We start from the raw sequence: 23,546 nt of genomic DNA, 5'->3' as shown, positions 1-23,546 counted from the left end.
CTCCATAAGGTTTAGTTCTATAACACTAATTGTAATAGATAACATTTAAAAAATCATATAAACATCATATCAAGTTCATTACACATTTGTCCAATTATGAGTATATGCCAATGGTATACTTATACTAAGGTACCTAAAACATTACAATATATTGGAATAATAGTTAAAGAGAGATTATGATACTAATCACATTATTCAAATAATACTTACAGACTTAATAAAAGCTATTGGATTTCAATCTGTTTAAATTTATTTATACAAAAATAGTCAACTTGTTATTGAAATTAGTTTTAATATAACTTCATGCCTAAAGTTTAAGCCCTAAACCTTGCATTTCTTATTGAATATAAGTTATTTTCATAACATAATATCTTGATCGGTTTATATTTAAAATAAATAAATTATACAATTAATCATTATATTATATCATAAACATTAAAACAATTTTTTTTTAATTTGGTTTTTAAATCCCCAATTACAATTTTCGATTGAAATAATTGGTTCGTATTTTATAGTGAATTCATTAATCTTATGTAACTTCACCGAACTCGATATTCCGTTTTGTTGACAAAGCCATAGTGTATTATTAGAACCATATTTGACCAAATAAGCTACAGACTTGTCAACTGAAATTTGACTGTAAAAAAAAAATTATAAATATTATTTATTATTGATAATGGTTAGATAGGTACTTATTACTGTTTTAGGTGTATCTTGTGTAGTATTATTAATATACTTATAGATTTTTAATAAGTCAATAACTCACAAAGACATGAAATTGATATAATTTATTAATCTAAGAATAATAACGAGTATTGTCATATTCGTTCCCATTGTGAGAAAATAGGTTGCGACTTGCGTATGTGTTACGACAAGAGCGGAATGAGTTACTCAAATATATATATATATATATATATATAATAGCACGTCAATTATAATACCCTGCCCCGGTAATAATTAATCATATATATAATACTATAATATTAATCCGAACACCTTTACATGGGTGTCCGGTTACAACCTTTGATATAACAATAATTAATACCTATGTTTATAATAAAATAAGCAAGTACAACAAATTACATAAATAAAAAAATACGACCTGGTTGGCGGCAACTTCCTTGATAGACGGCACGTAGGCTACACGTAGGTCCTTCGCAGTTGGAGGACAGCGAGATGATCCACGGACGATAAAGTGGTACTCGCACATGAGAATGCACATCACAATAATATGTAAATGATTTAACGACCGTTGTAGTCAGCTTGAGACGTTAATAAACCACAGTGCTGACGTACACAAATATAAAACCGTTCGGTATAAAAAAATATTGACTACTAGGTTTTTGGGCGGTGCGCAATATCGGTCGTATAAATACGTGCGTCGGGTTTAACCGTTAGAAAAAGACAAAGCCCAAACACCTGTGGTGTCCGGTGCAAGTTTATATTGCTGCAAAATTGTTCTGCGCTCGAACATCCTCCCCGCCCCGAGAGTCATCTTACACAAGAACTGATTTGAGCCGGAAACGGACGTCTGGAATGTTATCTGCAGTTGAATTGATTGCAATAAGACTCACCATCCAACCTACGTCGTCTTACATATTTTTTTTTTTTTTTTTTTGATACGAACAAAAATATAACGAGTTCGTGAACACAGGGCTCGTCATCGTAGTAATAATAATAACTTAACAAAGTAATAAAAAAATACATAATAACAATTTGCTTTTATAATTTCAAATAATATGTTAATAAATTGACTCAAACACAATCCTAATATAATGAGATATAACATATAAAAAATAGGTAGTAAAACAATTAATGGTCTGTACAAATAACACATACTCGTAAATAACCGTATAATAATATGATATTTTATTTACAATCAATGCTTTATTAGGGACTTGATCCGCTTTCCTGCCTAATACATAACAAAACAGAAAAAAAATTTAAAGGCATACAGGCGTGATAGTGACGAAAAACAAGGCAGGCGCGAGATGTTGTGTGCAGTATGATATCCCCGAAGTACTACATTAATTAGACGCACACCTCCAGCAAATATTGCCTTTTTTTTAATTGGTAGACATTAGTACGAGTTAGACCACAGCTAGGGTGACAACGCCGGCGTGTGTAAGCATTCAGACAACACAGACGTTACCATCGATTCCGGGCAATAACCCCGTTACCCGGCCGAGAAGCCATGAGAGCGGGGGACTTTGTCTGTCTAAACCACGTCCATATCATTTACTTTGATGTTGGGAACAGTTTGAGTCCATTTTGCCATTTTCTGTAATGCGGTCAAGTACTCCGCGGACCATCGGCGCCAAAATGCCTGATGGCATTGGTCCAATAATTGTCACCGGTTTACCAAATTACGACGTGACTCGGAGACTGACCTAGCCGGAATAGCGAGTAGTGGTTAGCCTACGAGAAAATGCCCGGGCGTAAGATAATCAAGATCGTGCGGGTCCGTTGACATTGGCGTGAATTTAATATCGCTTCGTCGCGTGCTAATGCCGTGGAAAATTCTTCGTACGTAACCGTGTGCGTACCTATATAGTGCGTATCAACAACCATTTTTTTGTTGATCGGATGGCGACCTGCCATAAACCCCTGAAGTGCTGCGCATTAGGGGTGGGGGAGAGGGAGTTAAAATGCCACTGGCACATGGTGCGCGAGTTGGTGATAGCAACCTGACCCTCCGGACTTTGGATAATTGCACGCAATTGTTTGCCAGCTCCGACAAAATTGGTCCCGCAGTCGGAAAACACGTCACTATAGGTACACCACGACGCGCAAAGAACCTATCGAAAGGCGCTAAAAAAGCGTCCGTGGACAATTCGATCACAACTTGTTTTTGTGCCAATAAGAAACACAGACGTGTCAGCGGGACCATCGGCCATTCGTACATAGACTACCACCGCATATCCTAATTGTGACACATCACAGAACCTTAATAAATAGCACGCTATGCCTAACCGCACGTTAATATGCCGAGGTATACGAATAAATAAAAATTACGGCAAATCGGATACGAAGGCCCAATCATCAAGGACATCGGTAGGGAGGGCCTAACACAGTCACGGCGGCTTCTTGATATGTCAAGTCCACGATGGGCCGTTCAGGAAATATGTTCAGCGGGGTTGACAAGAATTGAATACGGCAGGTGAGTTTTGGAATGGCGTTTAGCGGCATTTATTTCATTTCGCACCATATAGTATCGATAGACACGGATATGGACAGCACGTTGGTGCGGCTTACAAAAATATGAGCCGTATATTTTTAAATATACAAACAAAGACCGATTTGTCTTCCCGTCCCACCCTTTGCCTTTGCCCGTGAAGGCGGTTGATAAGGTGGTCGTTGCGGTGCCTATACTTTGTACCGACGACAGTTGCGTACCGTATCAGCCTCATCCCAAGACATATCGCGTTGCCATGTACTCTGCATGATGAATTTAGCCAAGAATACGACGGGACCTAAGACACCAAGCGGATCGAAAATCTGAGCTACGAGCGATAAAATGCCACGCTTTGTAAATACGGGCGATTGTGCAATGCGCAACGCATAACAAAAATAATCTCCGTCAGGATGCAACTCGATATCTAAAACCTTGTTACCCAACCCTTCAATCGCTTCAAACAGCATAGGAGTACCTACATGATTGTCGGCCGCCACTACTGCCAGCACGGACAGCGTGTTTGACGCCCACATAAAACGAGTTTTTCTCGCGCTACGGATATCCCCGCGTGGGTCTCAGCGACAACGGCCTACAATTTGTATCCAACAATATGCGCGCCGCAATAGAACGCTGGATGTCCGAGGGATAGACAACGCTGGCATACCATCATCTGCGAGCCAGCCCGGTCGAACGCCGTAACCAAAAACCAAAAAAAAAGGCCTACGGGTGATATTGATCGACGGTAAGCACAACACATGGGACTCGTAACTCACCCCTATCTTGTTTGCAATCAGGAACAGGCGTAATGACCGGACGGGCTATCCGCCCTCGGTGCTGGTCCTCGGCAGAGAGACAAAGCGACCAGGAACTGGACACTGTCACGGACAACATACGCACCGATTTACCAACCTGATAGGGACAGAGAAATTCATGAACAAAACGTCACAATTAAAACACACACACCACAAACACCAACAAACACTAAAACGGACGACGTTGTATACTATAAAGCGCATCAGTTGTCAAAGGCATGCCAAGAGTACCATGCACTGAAATGGTGGCGACCGCTAAGGCTGAAAAAGGAGTATTCCTTATCAACCAGCTACCGCCGCGGAAAATACACGTATCGTGCCTAAAACAAACGACGTGCCGAAAATATTACCCGCAACACATAAGACAATTCCCGATAGCATTAGGTCACCACCATCACACACACTGATCACTACATTGGAAATTCAGCTTATATTCGTGGATCAAGCTCGTAGTACAGCGACAGGTGAAACGAAACAATTGGTAATGGCGGTTAAACCCGCTACCGAGAACACCGATCACACAGCCGAAAACCAACCGTCTAGTTACCACGAGCCTACCTACGTTGAGTAGAGCGACGCGAATATACCCCAACAAAATTCCGACACCAGCTGTCGAACTCGAATTTAGGTCAGGCTTCGTAACCACGCTATTAGACTCACAGGCACAAAAATCGTATGTAACCCCAAATATTACCAAAAAAAATCGGGTCACAAACAATCGGACTACCCACACCAGTACGCATAGCGGACGATCATACCGTCCAAACACTAGGTACTTTCACATTCTTAACCAAAATAGGGGACCTAGACGTAATATTTAAGGCAGGCGTACTGGAAACTTTTTTTGTGACGCACTACTGGGACACGACTTCCTCGTGGAAAATGAAATATCTTGGGCTACGCCACATGCACAATCCACTTAGGCTCGAAAAACAACTGCATGCTGGAAGGGTCGCGTAAACAATATAAAACCACCACCAGATCTCTTCCAATCAACGGCGACACACACACGCGCAGAGCTCACCGAGGTACTAAATAAATACCCGGACGTATTTAGCGACAAAGTAGACCGTACTAAACTGATAGAGCACGACATACTCCTTAAGAACCAAACACCAATAACACTTAAACCATACCCTTATCCATACAAAAAACAATCAACAATCGATGACATGGAGGAACAGGGACTAGTGAAACCTAGTACATCACCATGAGCCGCTCCGGTTGGGTTACCTGCCGTGGTCAACGAGGGCACTGGTGTCGCCTTACCGTGAGCTGGTGGTTGGTAAGAGCCGACGCGGCAGTAATATGACATTTAAATTCAAATGCCACGCGTTTTCCCGGGTCCGCGTCATACTCATCGAGCTTATACCCCTAAATAATCTAACACACCATCATCTTCAGTCCATAATGAATCTAGATCGGCCGCAATAACGCTAAACGAGGGACCTATCTTCGGTTCATCCGCCACTCGCACGCCTAAATCATGTATAGACCCAATTTGCGCAATAATGCTAGTACGTTTGACCTTGGCATGTTCCAGTAACCGAGTGATACGGTCCATCTCTTGCTTAGCCTCGTCACCCATAACGACAGGTAAAAACCACCAAGCTTTATTACGTATACTATTTATAAATTATGGTCTCGGCCGGCGTAAATCAACGATCACTCGCGCGAATTCAAAAATATATACAAAAAAAAAAAATGACTTAAACACACAACACACACGCGCCAAACCCCCCTCCTAAAGGTCGGAAACCACGCTCTGCTATCATATGTTGACGCCTATACCGATCCTACGATTGTTGGCGGTTATCAACAACAATTTGCGTATGTGTTACGATAGGAGAGGAATGGGTTACCCAAATATATGTATATATAATATAATAACACGTCAATTATAATAACACAAACAGATATATTAAACTCAATAAATAGAAAATGATAAATAATTACAATGAACCCATTATAGGGCGCCTCAGGAATAATTAATCACATATAAAATGCTATAATATTAATCCGAACACCTTTACATGGGTGTCCGGTTACAACCTTTGATAAAACAATAATTAATACCTATGTTTATAATAAAATAAGCAAGTACAACAAAGTGCATAAGTAACAAAAAAATACAACCTGGTTGGCGGCAGCTTCCCGGTAGACGGCACGTAGGCGACACATAGGTCCTATATTATATTAATAAACATTAACACAATTTTGTTTAATTTGGTTTTTAAATCACCAATTACTATTTTCGATTTGAAATAATTGGTCCGTATTTTACAGTGAAATCATTAAGCTTATATAACTTCACTGAACTCAATATTCCGTTTTGTTGACAAAGCCATAGTGTATTATTAGGTCCATATTTGACCAAATAAGCTGCAGACTTGGCAACTGAAATTTGACTGTAAAAAAAAAATTATAAATATTTATTATTGATAATCGTTTGGTAGGTACTTATTACTATTTTAGGTGTATCTTGTATATTATTATTAATAAACTTATAGATGTTCAATAAGCCATATAAATCACAAAGACTTACGAAATTGATATAATTTATTACTCTAAGTATAATAACGAGTATTGTCATATTCGTTCTCACTATGAGAAAATAGGTACCTAGATGGGCTATAGGTACCCACTTTACTTTTCATAACCTACTATTAATCGATATTTTACATGAAATATTATTTTTTTAATGCTTACATATTTTTATATGCTTCGTGTCCATCGCGTATAAATGGCACAGTACCTCCAACAGACATCGATGCCATCAGCTCGCTACACAATGTCGTCATCCTAATTTGAGTTTTTTTGAAATATTTGCTTTTCTGTCGATTATTAAAAAGGTTGTATAATTAGATGTTTAATAAATAATAACGTGTTGTATAAGCACTAAGCATGTCGACATTGATTGTACGATATTGATTTCGATGCTTATTTAAAACAATAAAAGCGATGCCAAACTCACGCCAAAAGCCATGGAAGCGACCAAGAAACCCGCAGAAGCAGCGCCATGGGCGATCATTTCCGAATTAGGATCGAGTCCTAGGGCTGAAGTGTGGTTCACGATGATGCTGCCATCCTTCATATTTTTGCTGGCCAATATGATTCCATGAATTTTAGAAACCTGTTATAAAATCGCAAATTCTGGTTTTAATATTTAAATTTTAAAATATAAAACGTCTTTTGGAAAAGTATCTATAGTGTAGGTATTATACATATATACCTATTAATAGGCCTAACAATGCTGCAACCAGTGCAACCCATGGATATTTATCAGCGAAAGAGGAAACATACGAATATATCTACTTATTTTATGTGGTTCAGTCAAAATATTATTTTAAAATAGCCAGTTTGGTAGTTAGGTATAGTTATTTGTTAAACCTATTAAAAACACAGCTAAAGAAAGTTAAATCCAATATAAATAGGTATACAAATATGTCAATTGCTTATAAATAATAAGATATTTTTTAATAGGTACCTCCTAATAATAATATTATTAAAAATTGAATGGTATAGGATATATAAAACCTATATATATATATATATATATACATAATACGGTTTTCAGAATTTTTTATTTCATAGATTTGTTATCCATACGCCGTACCGCAATGTAAATATTATTCTTCACTTGAGTACCTACTTACTGTAAATACAATTAGATTATTTAAAATATAAATTCTCATTTTCTCGTGAGTATTGACGTTTTTGGTAATAAAATGTATTTTTGAATTCTGGAACTATTTTTAAATTTAATTCCATTAAAAAATAAATTTCGAAAGCATTGCTATGAACTCATACTTGCATGAAATTCGAACTTATATCTATATTAAAGGTCCGAGAAATAATTTTGCTTTGGAGTGAACAATTAAAAATATATGACATTATTTAAAAAAATAAAAAAAAAATAAGTAGTAACATTTTTTTGATGTTTCATAATAACTTTAAATCATGTATAAAAAAAAATGTTTTGAAAAAATTAGTAGGTATAAAAGGTTTATAAGAACCAATAGGAGATATCTTCTATGTAGAAATGATTAAAGTGCGTATTTATGATCAATTCTGTCATATGTACGATGTATCTAGTATCTATGTCTGTTCCAATAATTTTATAGGTGTATATATATATGACTCACGAAGTTTGTCGTAATCGCGTCTTTGCCTTTGTGCGTTTCGGCGTTGTTAAAAAAAATATCCAGTGTCTCAAATTTGTTTTTGGTGTATTTGAACATTTCTGCATGTAAGCATTTAATACCCGTCGTAACAGAAACAACAGTGTTATTTATACGGATTTATTTTTTTATCATTATAAGAAGAGTATATTACTTTCGACATCTAACGGACTGGTAGTGTCGGCTTGATAGAAGTCCGCCTTAGCCGGGCCGTAGCGTTCATTTAGTTCGCAGGCTGTCTCAGCTCCCTTGTGTTCGTCCAAGCCGGTGATGACGACCTTCTGCCAAATGATTATCGTATTTGATGCATAGTAAATAATAAATATTAAAACTACGCGCACCGATAGCGGGAAAACAATAAATTATACAGCAGGGACATACGCAGAAAAAAGTTTTTTTTTTTTTTGTGGGGGGGGAGGTGTTTTTGAAAATCAGTTATTGAAAAGTAGAATTTTTTTTAATAAACATACGTTTTTTTTTGAAAATTAACTATACCTACTTACAATACTTTTTTTAAGTATAAAAATAATAATAATAGTTTTGTTACGTAAATACGTTTTCAATCTTTGAAGGAAAGAAAACGAAGCGTTCACTAGTAGCTATACGAATACTGAGAGCGTATAAACCAATATGCAAAAATCGATGAACTGATCGGTAGAGTGTTGAATCACACTTGATAAAATAAATAAAAATAATTATTATGTGTAATACAATAATGTTAATAATTAAATAGTGGCTGGTAAAAATTTATATGATACAGATTTTAAAAAGTCGAATCTCCAAATTTGCTTATTTATATATTTGTTTGTCTGCTCCTGTAAGAATTTTTCTTCTTCTAATATTTCTTTACGTGGTTTTTTTACTTCGCTTTTTAATTGTATATGTGTATTAGACTCTATTCCTAGAAGAGTGTCCACAAGAATAAAAATATTTGGATGTCCCGAATGGGCCAAATGAAAAAAATCATTTAATTTTGACTTTTGAGTGAATATTACTGTGTAGGTAGTTTTTATTATATTTTATTTATGCGGACTCAATTAATAGAACTGTAGAACGAGACTATAGAAATGTATCATCGTTAAAGTAATATTGTCGGTCGGGTTCGTTTAAAATGTGTAAATACACTTACGGCGGCTTTCATTTTCAACAGCTCGTCTGCGAACGCAAAGCCTACGCCGCTGGTTCCGTCTACGACCAACGCGCACTTTCCTTCGACGTCCATATGTTCAGCCGTACACGATGGCGACGACGGCGACGGAGATGACGCTGCGGTGCAGTTCTGACGGACATTGCGGAAAGCGGACAGGAAGTCGACGGAATGTCTCGGGTAAGACTCCGAGAGAAGTCCTTGTCTGTGGTCGTAAACCTCATTAAACCGCCTATACAAGGTATAATCCACCATTAATATAATATAATAATATATATGAACGATATTGAGCATACAATCCGTTAGGGTACCCGTTTAGGTAAATCGACTTAAAATTTATAGGATGATCTTTGACGGAAAACCGTGTATATCGTTTGGTCGACAACATTTTTAGAACAGACCTAGGACCAGTGGCGTAGCCAGGATTTTTTTTTCAGGGAGAATTGATCTATTTTTGTAAAGTAGCAACAATTTAAGTTTTTGTAACGATTGTTTAAAATATCATGCGAAATACATCGAATAGACCGATTTAGACGGGAAAAGCCCAATATTGATAATTTTATTGATAAATACGATAATAAGAAAAAGCTTTATGTATTATTTTCATCTTACAAATACGAACTACTACAAATTTTCAATCAGCAGAATCAGTTTTAAGTTTTAGCTTTAATATTAGAGAGAATTGACTTATAATCTATCTTGAAGGTAAAAGAACATTATCTTATACTTAGTTTTAACTCGTTTTAAAAATGCAATTATTTAAAAAAAAAACCACGTACAAATACTGATAGTGATAACAAGGTATAGAATCATTAGGTCAATCAACTGTAATAGCAAAGCTTACAACAGAAAATTTGTTCTACTGAACCAACTGTACTATGTACTTATACAAGACAGAGACAACACATGTAGGTGTATGATGTCCTCTTAAACAAATTGGGAATAAAAAAAAATAAAAAAAAAATTAACAAAAATATAATTGTTGTTTACCAAGAATAAAATATAGTTTTTCAAGCCTTAAGCAAAATCACAAGAAATAAGGTTTATAAGTATAAAAACTGAAAGTTGAATAAATACTTTATATAATGGTATCGCCCATTAGCATCCACTAAATATGTGAGTGATATTTTATTTTTTTTTAAATATTCTTTTATAAGTAATAAATATCAAACAGGTATTTCTTTTTAGTAATTATAAAATATCTTATTTTTAAAATTACAAATTACCTGAAAAAATTGATTTATTAGTTTAAATAGATATTACCAAGTATGATTCTGTACCTATACATTTATAAATGTCTTAAACCTTATATAACATGAACTTTTAAATATATTTTTTACTTTAAGAATTTGTGTACTCCATTTCGGACGACATTGAATGTTGTAAATGCAAACATTATTCCAATCCAAACTGCATACAGCTACTATTTCAGAGTATAGTAAATTGTATCTATGAGTTTGAACTAATAGATAGAAAAAACAAAATATAGTAAAGAACTGAGCAAAAATAATAATCTATTATAATAAAACAAATTCACGGGTTACAGAAATAAATTACACATTTATATTGCCAGGCATAAAAATAATTTAAAAACACATGATAAAAAAATCTGCTGGCCAGTGTTCTTATTAATAAATAACAATAACAATGATTTAAAAACTAAGGGGAGAAAATAATGGTAAAAAAATGTATTTATTTAATTATTTCTTGAAAAATTCATTACAATTTTTCTTGCCATAGGTAAAATTTAATACAAGATTCTTAATAAGCTCTTTATCTTAAAAAAAATTTTACCGGAGTCACAAATTTTTGTGAGTGTTTTAAATTCAAATTTTTACATTATTGGTCATTCACACGTAAATTAACGTTTTCTCGTCGATTGGCTTTTTCATTTTTTGTAATTCGAAAGAGTATCATTAAATATTGAAATTTACACCAAATGTTTATTTTATCGCCCTACACACGATATAATTTTCAAAATACTTAAATGACTATTTAACAAATTTCCATTACAAATGTTACCAATAAAACAGTTACGAACATACATGTTTATTTGTCGAAATAAATTCTCGCAAAGTAAATAAATTATTGAGATAGAATAACTTAATTTAAATTTAATTTACTTAGCATTTATTCATGATATCAGATCTTATTATAATACTGAAGATGACCAGTTTTTTTAACTTAGCAATTTTTCACGCGGAGTTCGACGAAGTGTTTTTGTTGAGATATCAGACATTTTTTATAACATAAAAACCATAAAATAAGTTTAAAAAGTTAACCATAGTTAATAGTTTATCTATTTAGACCCAATTATTATTAGTAGTGGACTAGTGACAGTCAAAATAATGGAATGTGGTATTTAAAAAATAACGAAAACAATTTAACTATAAATTTAAATACAGAAAAAATTAAATTGGTTTCTCAGAATTTTAATTTATAGGAAACTGATAGGGAAGAATTAATACAATTTCTCAATAATTTAACGTTAAAACAAGTACAGTTTTTATTTAATGCTAGTAACGCAATTCGAGTAGAACACTTTGAAGGTAATATAAAAAATTTAAAAGACAAAAAAATTAGATATTTTTGAATCGCCCTTATTACAAGAAGAATTTGATATATTTTTCAGTGAAAAATTAGGACAATTACCTTACATAAAGAAAGATAGACGGCAAACGATTTTACACGAACAATTCAGTATAGTAACAGCGGTTCATACGCAGGAACAATTAAGAGAATTAGAACGTAGTATTAGACGAGGAAATATTAAAATAAATAACGAATAAACAGAAATACTAATTAAATAATTAAATTAACGAAAAACTTAAAAATCGTAACAAATTTAGAAAACAAAGACAAACAGAGTAGTCTAAAATTCAACGATACATTTATTTTAGACAAAACATTATACATTAACAATATCAAATAAACTGCATAGAACTAAATTAATTAATAATTATAATAATAAAAACGAAACAAAATTAAAGATGGAATTTAAGACAATGACCCATCTACCACAAACTTTTTCGGGAAAAATTGGAGAAGACGTTGATTCTTTTATTTTTAGCTGCAATAATTTACTGAGATGAAACAGAAAAAATAACGTTATTACCATTATATTTTAAAGACTCAAAATCAACTTTTTTTAAGTTAATAAAAACCAAAATACCAAATATAAACTAGGGACAGACTAAACAACAAATAAAAAAGAGAAATTTACTAATGTTAGAAATGAGAACAATTGATGGTATATACATCCACTTTAAAGAAAAAATAAATACTTAAAAAATCATTTTAATAACTTGTGTAAAACTTATTACTGGTCGAGTGACAGCAGTGACACCAACAGCGACTGTAGTACTATAGCTTATGGTATCCCTTCTAAAAACCCAAACATGTAACTTTTTCTAATTCCACATAGGTTTATCGTTTTTTATGCACTATTATATTATATTATACACGTCAAATATAAATTATTTTAATTATTGTAAATATTCTTTTTTTTTTTGTAAAATTTGGTATAGATATGCTGAACTATTTTGTAATAGTATCATCATTTTATTTTTATAATAAATTAAATTAAATTTGCAAATTATTGTTATTTTACAATAAACTATGAATAACAGTGTACCTAAACTCGGGGGGAGGGGGATTAATTTTTGATGACCAATTATATTTTAAATACAAATAAATAAAATTTAATGAAAAAATTACGGACACGTTTACGATCACGACAAACACGACTATAATATGGTTCACGGAAATCTACTCAATAACAGATTACTATAGATAACTATTCCCGTCAGAATTTCAGATTTCTATAATATATTAAAATAATTAAATAACATATCATATAAGATAAAGTTTCCTTCGTAAATTGTAATTACTATAAATACGTTGTTTAATCAAAATATTACATATTATGCATTTAAAAACCGTCTATATGCAAAAAAAATTTCAGATCTATTGACTAAGTTGACTATAATTTAAACTTGTAGCTTATCTAACTATTCTGTGGACTGTTTGAAAAAAACATACAAATGCATCTAAATCCGGGCCCTACTAATAAATTAATAATAGCTAATAATATTATACAAGAAATAACATTGAAAATGCTCCAAATAAATAGAGAAATTTATGTGAACATCGACTTTTCCGGATAAACTTAGCTCTACATATTAATCATATTATGTAGATTGTAGATGTACTATGAGTATAGCATCACCGAAGAAACAGCTTTATTCGTCTATCTTCATTGAGTATTCGAGTTCAATGCGGAGTTTGTAGACTACTGAGTTCTTATTGTCCTTCTAAATCTAACTATTAATCTTGATAATAAACCAATTTATATTTTGTTTCAATATATAAAAAAATACAGCAAAATATTTAATAAGATTCATACAAATTGTTGTAAATAGTAAAAACGTATAAAATGAGATGTTTACAAAATATAATTTATAACCAATAGGTTTATTATTATTGTTTTACATCCTTCATGCAAACATTAAGTATTGGCCGGCGTATAGTATAGGCAAAATAGGTACATTACTGCAGTGTTATAAACCACGAATTAAGGTATATCAGTCGGTTTTACTATCCAGTAATTTACCACCCAAACTTATGCAATAAAAATTGATTGGCCACATTGGTACATTTTAGTTGTTAATCTTGTCGTATTATTGCAAATTTATTAAGTAAACAATATTACTATGATATATATGTATTTTAAAACAGAAATACATATAGAATATTTTAAAATTGAATATTACGAAAGTAAATTTGGAGATGTATGGATTTTAAGATCACAGAGTTAGAAAACAACTAGCACTTAGATATACACTTTTTTTTTAGTTCTATATAAATAATATTGATACGTATATGAAGTACGACCTTTAAACAGCCGACGCACATACGATGTGTAACCCAAAAATTAAATGATGCTTAACTGTTTTACAAAAAAGTTCAAAATTAACAAGTGATGAGCAAACGAAAACCAGCACACCCTATTGTTATGGTTTTTAATAATAGGGGAAGTACCAAGTTTCAATATAGCTTAGTAGTTAATAGTACTTAGTACTAAAGTTATTTTATTTACTATCACATACAAAATAAGATAAAAACATTAAGAGGGCGTCATACCCACGTGCTATCTCCATCTTACTAACATACATCATAGCAAATTTGTATAGAGCAGAACCCATTTTTTATTGTTAACTTAATATTGGAGTGAATTTATCAAATTTAAAGATAAGAATATTATCTAGGGAATCACATAGGCTTTTATTGATATTTTTATTTTAAAATGAGTTATGAGCATAGTTTTAATATTTTATATAGGCTATATAGCTATAATTCACTTTAAAATGAAAACATCAATAAATGCCTATGTGAAATAGATAGAATACAAATCTAATACTCTAAATTACAATAATTAAATTAAAATAACATAATCAATATATTAATATTTAATCATATAAGTTAATAATTTATATATTTCTTTTAAATCTATTACACAGTATAAAACAAAAAAACTAGTACTAAAAGAACAATAATATATAACATAGTAGTAGTGATAATATTTAGTATAACACTTGTGCATGCAGTAACATAATATGTTAACTGCAGTTATAGGAATTCTTTGCCAGAAAACCATGAGGACATGTATCAAGAAAATAACAACATAACATTTAATATAAGTAATAATTTAAAAATATACAAAATATTGTTTATTAACTAATACTTCTCATGTAAAATTATTATATAATGGCCCAAGTATAGTTACTAGACTTTCCAACTGTACTGCATGATGATTTCCCTGGGTTTGCACAGTTTTTAATATATTTGTGTAAAACATTTCTCTTAGCTTTAAAAACCGAGAAAATGACTGTTCCATACTGATAAACTCTGAATGTAACCTTTCAGAATTTTTCATATAAAATTGACCACTCGCTAATGCTTGATAATAAGCTAATATTTCTATGTATATTTTGTTCAACAGAATAAGTTTATCTTTGAAACCAACAACCATCAAACACCTTTAAACAAATAAATTTATTACAAATTAAAAAATATTGTAGTGACAATGAACAATGATAAAAAAAAGTCAAAATAATGACAAGTGATTATTTATAGGGCTGGGATTTTAATGACCAAAAAAAAAGGCCGAAATGACTTAAAAAACTATAAAAATGCATTTAAATTTATTCAGTATAAACCATTTATTATCTATTCTATATTTGTAAATTTTAAATTCTCTAACAGTTTGCCATGATGTGACATGTGTTAACACAACATACTTACTAGTTAATATTAACAATAATATATTTTTATTTTAATAGAATATTTAATCAAAAATTGTTATTCAAATCACAGTTTATTATACTAACCGTTTTAACATTGTATGCATGTATTGTTTGTGACACGCAAATAAATCATCATAATTTTTTACATTTTCAAAGTTTTCGTTTAATTCGGACCAACATGTGCTGATTACCACTTGCTTATAATACTGCTGAATAGATGAAACAAACTGATTCATCCAATGTTTAAAAAGATTAATCTATAAACATAATTTGCCAAATAACATAAAATTATTTATGAATATTGTTAAAGCAACAGATATAATAATTAGCCAATGAGTCTTATAATATAGAACTGATTAAAACAATGATTTATATTCAATAATACTATTTTAATACATTTAAAAATGCTTACTATTCACTGGAAAGCACTTATTAATAAATTATAAATGAAAAATGAAAATGTCTACATATATAATATGTTGGATAATATAATGTCTAAAATCACCTTTCTAAATTGTAATCCTGTATCATTTTTATACACATTTAATATTTCTCTGGCTTTTAATAAACTCCATGAAACAAATTCTAATTTATTTGCAAACAAGAACATTCTTCTATATTTCAATAATATTTTGTTTGACAAAATCATATTCATTGGCCATTTTGGTGTATAACTTAATTCTATACATTCTACGTCCTTAATAAAATTTTAAAATATTAATTTGGAAAAAAAAATAAGATTATTGATTATTTTACTTACTGAAATGTCAATAATTCCATTTAAACTTGGGATAAAAGTTATCTCCAATGTCAAATCATGTAGTTCATAGTTTGTAAAACTATCTTGAATAGCATCATCCACAATTGATTTTAACTTGATTGGATTGAAGATGTTTGAAGGTTGTTGTCTGTTCATCACAATACCATCAAATAATGTTGTACATAGTTTAGATGAAAACGTCCAATTCATCAAAAAGAAGCACTGTGATAAGTAATATAGGTGTCCCATTAAATTTTCTTGAACAAAATACATGTCCAATATTTGCTTATCACAAACACTCTTTTGTATACGAGCCGGTATTAATATTGAATATGGTATATAGTCTATCATGTTAACAACATCAAAACAATTGCCATTATATGTTAATGGATCATTATTATCCGAAAAAAATCCATAAGGCTTATTAAATTCATAAATATTATTAACTGAAGTCCAATCAGGCATTTGAAACAATTCATAATTCTCACTTTCTGAATATATTTTATTGTTTGTAACATCGGTTATGATTACATTCTCATTAAGATGACTATCTGTAATAAAAAAAAATATAAAACATTATTAGGTATTTTATTTTATATTATATAGATTAAACTAGTCTTAATAAGTAAGTTCCAGGGAAATTATTCTACTGTATATTAGGTTACGAGTGTACCTCTTTATTATGTACATCACACTATTTATGGAAGTGTTAAACATAATTCAATAAATTAAAATTAAATAAATTATAAGTAGTAAATTAAATAAATTCAATGATAAATCATTGTAAAAAGAAAATTATTCTGAGCAGAATAATTTAATAGCTTCTATTTTGAAGATTATTTTATAATTTTTATATATTACTATAAGTATTTTATTTTTCTACTTGTAATATGGTATTTTGACCAAAAACATTGAATATATAATACTATAATTTTATTTTACTTTCACATCATATTATTTTTTTTCTTGTTTTGTTTTTCCAAAACATTTTGGAAAGTATTAGGAATTTTTTAACAACCCCCCCCCCCCTAAAATACCAACAAGATATAATTTTTACTATGAAAACCACCCTCATAGTTGAACATTAAAGTAATTTTACTGATCCAAAAGGTTAGATCCAAAAAAAAATAATATATTTTAACATTTAAAAAAACACTCATTATAAAACCAATATATTCATAGTACCACTCAAAATCTAAAGCTTTAAATATTTTATTATTGGGAGTAGAGTAAAAATAATAATTAATAATTATTAAACAAGAATAATAAAAAAAAAATTAAATAATGGTACAATAATTATACATTAATTATACAGTTATATGGAATTAAAAAAAAAAAAATACCTAATACAAACTGATTATTTTAGATATACCTAATTTATTTAAATACTATAATGAAAGGTAAATAAATAATATATTCACTATTCATATATACTTAATACTTATATACCTATATAAAGTACAATAAATAATGATATTGAATTATTTATTTATTCACTATAATGGTCAAATTTTATTAATTACCATTATTGTCTTTCAAATCATTAGGCCCAACAATTGATTCATATAGATAACAGTTTGACATTCTTTTTACACAATTTAGAACTTTTAAACCAGAGTCATATTTGAAATAAGTAGAAAATTTTTCATATGCCTTCTGAGTATCAATAGCATCGAAGCAACAAATTAAATTTGGTAAAAACACATTCTAGAAAAAAAGAAATATTATAATTAACTATAAATATTACAAATTAAGATGATTTCAAATTTTTTTTTTTTACATACTAAATCGTTAAATTTTTTGATGAAATTAATAGTTTTTCCACAATTCAAAATATCGCTTTTGTATTTATTTAAAAATATTGGAACTTCTATACTCTCATCTATAGTAAAACGATCCCAATTTCTTCGGCTACTAGTATCTTCATCCTCAATATCTGGTTTTACTTGAATGAACATGCCAGTTTCTTCATTATTTAACACTCCTTTTAATGCCCAATTTGATAAAACTCTAATAACATTTTTTGTTAAAAAAAAAAAAAACAAAAAACAAATTTAAAGCAATTTACTTGAAATAAGCTAAACAGCATGATTCAAAAATGTATATTAACATCTTCAGAAATAAATCATTCGAGAATTGATATTCAAACAAATAACTATGAATTTTATTCAACAGTTTTATACCACATGGTATATCCTCTGGAATAACAATACAATCCTGTATTTTTAAACAACATATATTTGCTAACAATTGTAAGCGAGGAGTTATAAGAGATATACGATCAACAAGTGATAACAAAGATTCATTTGATACAGCATAAATTGTTCGTTCATAATCATCCAATATATTAGATGCAGAAAATATGAATGCCTGAAAATAATAAATAATTTATTAAAACTTTTAAAACCACTAATAATTTTAAAATTGTATTTATATTTATACTTTAATTATACTATTGTCACACATATCCTTCCATTTGTTAATTGTATTACTAATAATTTTGTATAAATTAGAACATTTCAAAATTGGATCTGTAGCAGACTCAAACATTTCTGGTGTTAAACCACTAATACTAATGTTTCCATTCCGTTTGTACATAAGTGTTTCCTAAAAATATGTCATATAGTTATAAACCTTGAAGTCTTAACTAAATTGTAATTTTCATATAACTCATAAAAACAAATTAATAGTAGTTAATTAGATTATAATTATATTATTTGGTACAATAATGACTGAGAAAATGCTTAAGTAAAACAATGGGATAATGATCTTAATATATTAATAAAAAAAAATATTTTATACTCTAGCTATACTCTATTCAAAAAAAAGAAAGACAGTCGACAATGATCAGTTTTCATCAGGCAGAGTTCAAGCAACACTTCTGTGTCCTCCCTACAGAGTCAACCATTCATATGCTTTCTGTGTAGTTTAACCCCCACATACTAGCCAGCTGCCATATGTCTTTTTTATTTTGAATAGAATATATAAAAAAAGTACCTCGTAGCAGTAAGCTTCTACATCAGAAGGGCATATTGGATTTGAATACACATGTCAAATACAGCGCTCTCGGGAGCTTAAATTTATTATTCTAATAACTGCTAAGCTTAAATTTTGCTAAGATTAACATGGTAAAGTATTATTAAGGTTGCAACCGGTAATCAGAAACAAAAACTAATAATAAAAAGTGAAAACCGATATAATATGGGAATTTGATCTAATCAAACCGGAAATAAATCAGTCACTGTCTGAGATTACTTTTATATGAAACAAAGTATAGATATACAAAAATATGATACTAACTTGATCTACAAGAAAATAAGTTGTGCCCATATTGATCAACATTAGTTTGATATCTTGCATGATACATAAACTACTAATTTCTCTTTGAGGGAAATATGTTTTTATGTTATGATCCCTGACATTTATCCCTGTGGAAATATACCAAAAACATAGAGCAGAACTTATCTTTTCTTCTTCTTCGATAGAATGTTTATCAGTTTTATTTGATTCATTTTTTTCCAAATTATTGGTTTCAACATAAATCTCCTACAAAATTTAAATGTGTGTATTATACATAAAAAAATTTTATTTCTTTTAAAAGTTATATTATTGTTTATTATTTTCAGTATTTTGTGAACAAAATTTATTTAATCAAAACATTTAAAATGCTTTTTTATTACCTTGGATTCATGTGAAAATTTATCATCTGAAATTAGTTGTTCTTTTTTCGCATTATCACTACAACATACCATAAACAACTTCAATAAAATAATACCTAATGCATAGCAGAAACATGAATTAATTACCTATTATTTATCTCTAAATGTTGTGCACAATCAGTGTGCTGAAAATCTGATAGACTAAATACACTTGTATAATTACTATAAAACAAAATCATAAAATATAAAAACAAATAAAAATAAAAATCATACATAGAACTAGTGCATTAATGTTAAAATTATAAATTTAAATAATATAAATGACTAATGAGATAAAACAAGTGCATACAACTTTTCCCAACATTCTTACAAGTTACAATGATAGTGCCCCAAAGTATCTTTTTATGACCTACAAATCTAAGCATAACCTTTGAAAAACTTCCTGATTTGAGTTCCCATATAAAAATATACTTACTTTACAATCTATTATTCAAGTCTTAAAAACTCAGTATTTATACAAAATTAAATATTTACAAAAATAATTTAAAAAAAAAAAATTGCTCATAAACACAAGAAAAATTAAACTTATCAAAAATTCAAATTTTTCTATCCAAAACTCACATATTAATACTAATGTTTTTTACTTGTATATAATTTACGAATAATAATGATATACATAAAAATACAAACATGCACTTTAGTTATATAATACGGTAAAACATAATAAATATCTAATATAAAATAATAAATTAATGTTCTAAATTTTAAAATAATAATGTGACTGAAAATAATCTAAAGATAATGAATTTTTTTCAGAATATAAATTAAATATTTACCAATATTTTTCCCAGATATCACTTTTGCAACCATGTGGTTTAGGACATGTTTTGTATAAAGTAAATAAATTAGGATAATCACTATAATCAAAAATAAAAACATGCATATTAAAATAAATACAAAAATGTAAGGTTAGTATAATATTAAGTGAATTACAAAAAATTATCTGTATAGTTGAAAGTATTTGTAGAGCCAGCTTGAAACAAATTAAAGTTGAAAATATTGGGTATGTCTCTGTAAAAAAATTAAATAAATAACAAATTCAAACAAACTTAATTAAAGCTAAATACTTTTCTCTTTTTATTATACTTGATGGATACAAAACATCATCCAAACAATTAAAGCCTGGTGTAACAAATATGTTTGGAATATTTCTAAAAATAAAATTGCATTTAATTAATTAAAATCATTTGATACACTCAAATATTTAAAAATTTTCAACAATACATTACTTTTCTCTATCCACTACATCTGATCGGTTATAAACGTAATCCACAGATTTTCTTTTTTCAACTAAACTAGGATTGTCTCTATAATTATAATTATGTTAAAATCATTTATTATAAATAGAATAAACTTATATTACTTGTCTTCATTTGAAATATTTTGAACTCTGAAACTGCATATAGTAGACATTGTTTGATTTTTTTCTATATGTATAAAAAAAATATAAATTTTGACTATTAATCCTAATCACATTACTCGTAAGCATCTACACAAATCAAACAAAATATTTACTGTCTCCAAAAAGCTTTTAATATCCTAATTATCCTTATATTACCCTAATTAGATCTATGGCTATCGATATAGAGTATAAATTACTGCAACGAATATCAGTTAGAACAAGATATCGGCTATGAGTAAAATTAAACAAACTATTCTAACGACCTTCTAATTACTACAAACAAGTCAATATATTTTTCCATTGTCTTTAGTTGTGAGAAAAATGTCGGTTTAATTTTGACATTTCAATAAACGCACAACAAGATGACAGTGACTTAGTGACAAGCAGACTTTGATGACGTTTTCATAATAGAAATTTGAATTGGTGAAGATTTAGTTAAATAAGTCATAACTAACAAATAAACAGAGCCAGATAATGATATCAGTAAGATTGAAATTAAATTCAAGTGTTTAAAAAAACTAAATTTTCAATATCAATTATGTTTAAATAATATTTATACAGTATTAATGTTGATTAAAATTAAAATTAAATTGTCTATTTTTTATACTTCTTGCTTTCTATTTATTAATGAGGGCTCATTCTAATCTATTATATACCATATTAACCATATATAAACTACATGTTACAATTAGAACACCCGGCTCTTAAAACTTGTTGTAGCCAATTTGCACTATATTTAAAAATTAATTTTTCAATATCGATCTATAAGAAATGTATGCCCTTAAATTTAAATTGTAATAGATTACTGTTGAAAAAAATTGCATTTAAGTATGTTAGTTTTATAGAAATACTGAGGTTAATGCAAGGCTTTTGATTAATACTTAATAGAAAAAATAAAGAACTACATAAAATGTACTGATCAAAGATACAACAATAATCAATAATTAAAATGGTAATCTATAGAAAATAAATACATCATATTATTAGAAAAAGATATTTTCACTATTTTAATATAAGTATGAAATATATATATTCAAAAACTTTTAGATCATATTTTAGTTTTTTACTCTTACATTTTATTTTTGATGTTTAATTATTTTTGAACAATTCCCAGCCTAGCCATGCCCAAAGTTGAAAAAAATAATAGACTGGAACAATTAAGACACACAAAATAATATAATATTCAACAGTAGAGAAATCCATAAGACAGCTTGCTTTAAATCTGCAAAAATCAAAATTGAATATTATGAAAACACGACTCATTATTAAAATTTAATAGTTTCAAACTTGAAGTTATTAGTAGTTAGGTGTATTATATCTAAAAAAAAATATGAAATAATATTTTTTTTATTCATAGAAAATGTATCTTAATATGTAAGTATATGAAATACATCAATTATTTTTAACAAAAGTAAATGAATCTATTTACTATCATTTTTTTTTTTTATATTATTCAGAAATCTAATTTTTGGTTCAAAAGCTGTATTAATAAGCAGAACAAATGTCTTTAATATGATATGGGAATTAAATAAATATACTATAAATAATCCATTCAACTTTTCCATAAATTATAATTAAGTCATAGGACTTGGGTCGATTTGATACAACTAGATAAATTTGTCAATGTAAAATTGTAGAATGTTCTAAAATATTATTGAGAAACATGTCTTGATAAGTTTAAATTGTCATACCTGAGATTATACTAGCTGCACTAATAAAATTAAAGACAAATACTCACCTTGATGACAAATTCAGTCAACATCTACACTTGGTGCATTAGAATCTGGAAGAAATTAAATTAAACAATATACTTTATGCAGCAACTAAATACTACAGTAAAGAAAAGTAAATCACTTATAACTCGTTTAGTTATTACTGAGTTTCTACACTCTAACTAGGGCACTATAAAATGTATAATGCATTACTTTAATTATTATGCGCCATTACCTATACGCATATTCAAAATTTCAAAAGTTTTGTTTGACTACTGTCTACTTCACATTACGTCCATAACAGACGCTTTTGTACTTATCAATTATGGTCGG

The 23,546-nt window shown here is 29.4% G+C and overlaps 3 protein-coding genes across 10 annotated transcripts; all 3 read right to left on the bottom strand.

Annotated features, from left to right (window-relative positions):
- Positions 1–6,132: 6,132 nt before the first annotated feature.
- Positions 6,133–7,084, bottom strand: LOC113554836. The gene is made up of 3 exons (XM_026958894.1): positions 6,962–7,084; positions 6,697–6,821; positions 6,133–6,395 (listed from the first exon to the last, which is right to left on the bottom strand). The coding sequence occupies exons 1-3, from the start codon at positions 7,079–7,081 to the stop codon at positions 6,236–6,238; spliced, it is 405 nt and encodes a 134-aa protein (XP_026814695.1). The 5' UTR covers positions 7,082–7,084; the 3' UTR covers positions 6,133–6,235.
- Positions 7,085–8,302: 1,218 nt separating this feature from the next.
- On the bottom strand, positions 8,303–9,570 carry LOC113550914. The gene is made up of 2 exons (XM_026952868.1): positions 9,298–9,570; positions 8,303–8,449 (listed from the first exon to the last, which is right to left on the bottom strand). Exons 1-2 carry the CDS (start codon positions 9,568–9,570, stop codon positions 8,303–8,305), a joined length of 420 nt encoding a protein of 139 aa, XP_026808669.1.
- Positions 9,571–14,836: 5,266 nt separating this feature from the next.
- LOC113553905 (gamma-tubulin complex component 6-like) lies at positions 14,837–23,525 on the bottom strand. 8 transcript variants are annotated; one of them, XM_026957470.1, is made up of 19 exons: positions 23,449–23,525; positions 23,240–23,284; positions 22,575–22,723; positions 21,463–21,526; positions 21,329–21,406; positions 21,167–21,250; positions 21,033–21,110; positions 20,876–20,956; positions 20,187–20,261; positions 20,061–20,118; positions 19,681–19,926; positions 18,823–18,987; positions 18,449–18,750; positions 18,165–18,390; positions 17,904–18,087; positions 16,381–16,931; positions 16,126–16,317; positions 15,705–15,877; positions 15,062–15,353 (listed from the first exon to the last, which is right to left on the bottom strand). In XM_026957470.1, exons 4-19 carry the CDS (start codon positions 21,510–21,512, stop codon positions 15,062–15,064), a joined length of 2,835 nt encoding a protein of 944 aa, XP_026813271.1. In that variant the 5' UTR covers positions 21,513–21,526; positions 22,575–22,723; positions 23,240–23,284; positions 23,449–23,525. The 8 variants fall into 8 exon arrangements, with proteins under 8 accessions (XP_026813277.1, XP_026813278.1, XP_026813271.1 ...); XM_026957471.1 differs by having other exon boundaries at positions 23,356–23,504; XM_026957476.1 differs by having other exon boundaries at positions 14,837–15,353; positions 23,240–23,501.
- Between the last annotated feature and the right edge of the window lie 21 nt (positions 23,526–23,546).

Source organism: Rhopalosiphum maidis, chromosome 2 (assembly GCF_003676215.2).
Source record: "Rhopalosiphum maidis isolate BTI-1 chromosome 2, ASM367621v3, whole genome shotgun sequence".
In the NCBI taxonomy this organism is placed as follows: Eukaryota; Metazoa; Arthropoda; class Insecta; order Hemiptera; family Aphididae; genus Rhopalosiphum; species Rhopalosiphum maidis.
This window is presented reverse-complemented; position numbering and strand designations above follow the sequence as displayed.

Excerpts from the sequence above, each read along its gene's own strand:
- LOC113554836 (XM_026958894.1), bottom strand. The coding sequence starts at position 7,081 with ATGAAGGATGGCAGCATCATCGTGAACCACACTTCAGCCCTAGGACTC. Across the intron at positions 6,822-6,961 it reads TCGCTTCCATGGCTTTTGGC|AAAAGCAAATATTTCAAAAA; the intron begins GTGAGTTTGGCA and ends AATAATCGACAG. Across the intron at positions 6,396-6,696 it reads CACGAAGCATATAAAAATAT|TCAAATTTCAGTTGCCAAGT; the intron begins GTAAGCATTAAA and ends TTTTTTTTACAG.
- LOC113550914 (XM_026952868.1), bottom strand. The coding sequence starts at position 9,570 with ATGGTGGATTATACCTTGTATAGGCGGTTTAATGAGGTTTACGACCAC. Across the intron at positions 8,450-9,297 it reads TGTTGAAAATGAAAGCCGCC|AAGGTCGTCATCACCGGCTT; the intron begins GTAAGTGTATTT and ends ATCATTTGGCAG.
- LOC113553905 (XM_026957470.1), bottom strand. The coding sequence starts at position 21,512 with ATGTCTACTATATGCAGTTTCAGAGTTCAAAATATTTCAAATGAAGAC. Across the intron at positions 21,111-21,166 it reads AGTATAATAAAAAGAGAAAA|AGACATACCCAATATTTTCA; the intron begins GTATTTAGCTTT and ends ATTTTTTTACAG. Across the intron at positions 20,957-21,032 it reads AACTATACAGATAATTTTTT|TGATTATCCTAATTTATTTA; the intron begins GTAATTCACTTA and ends TTTTGATTATAG.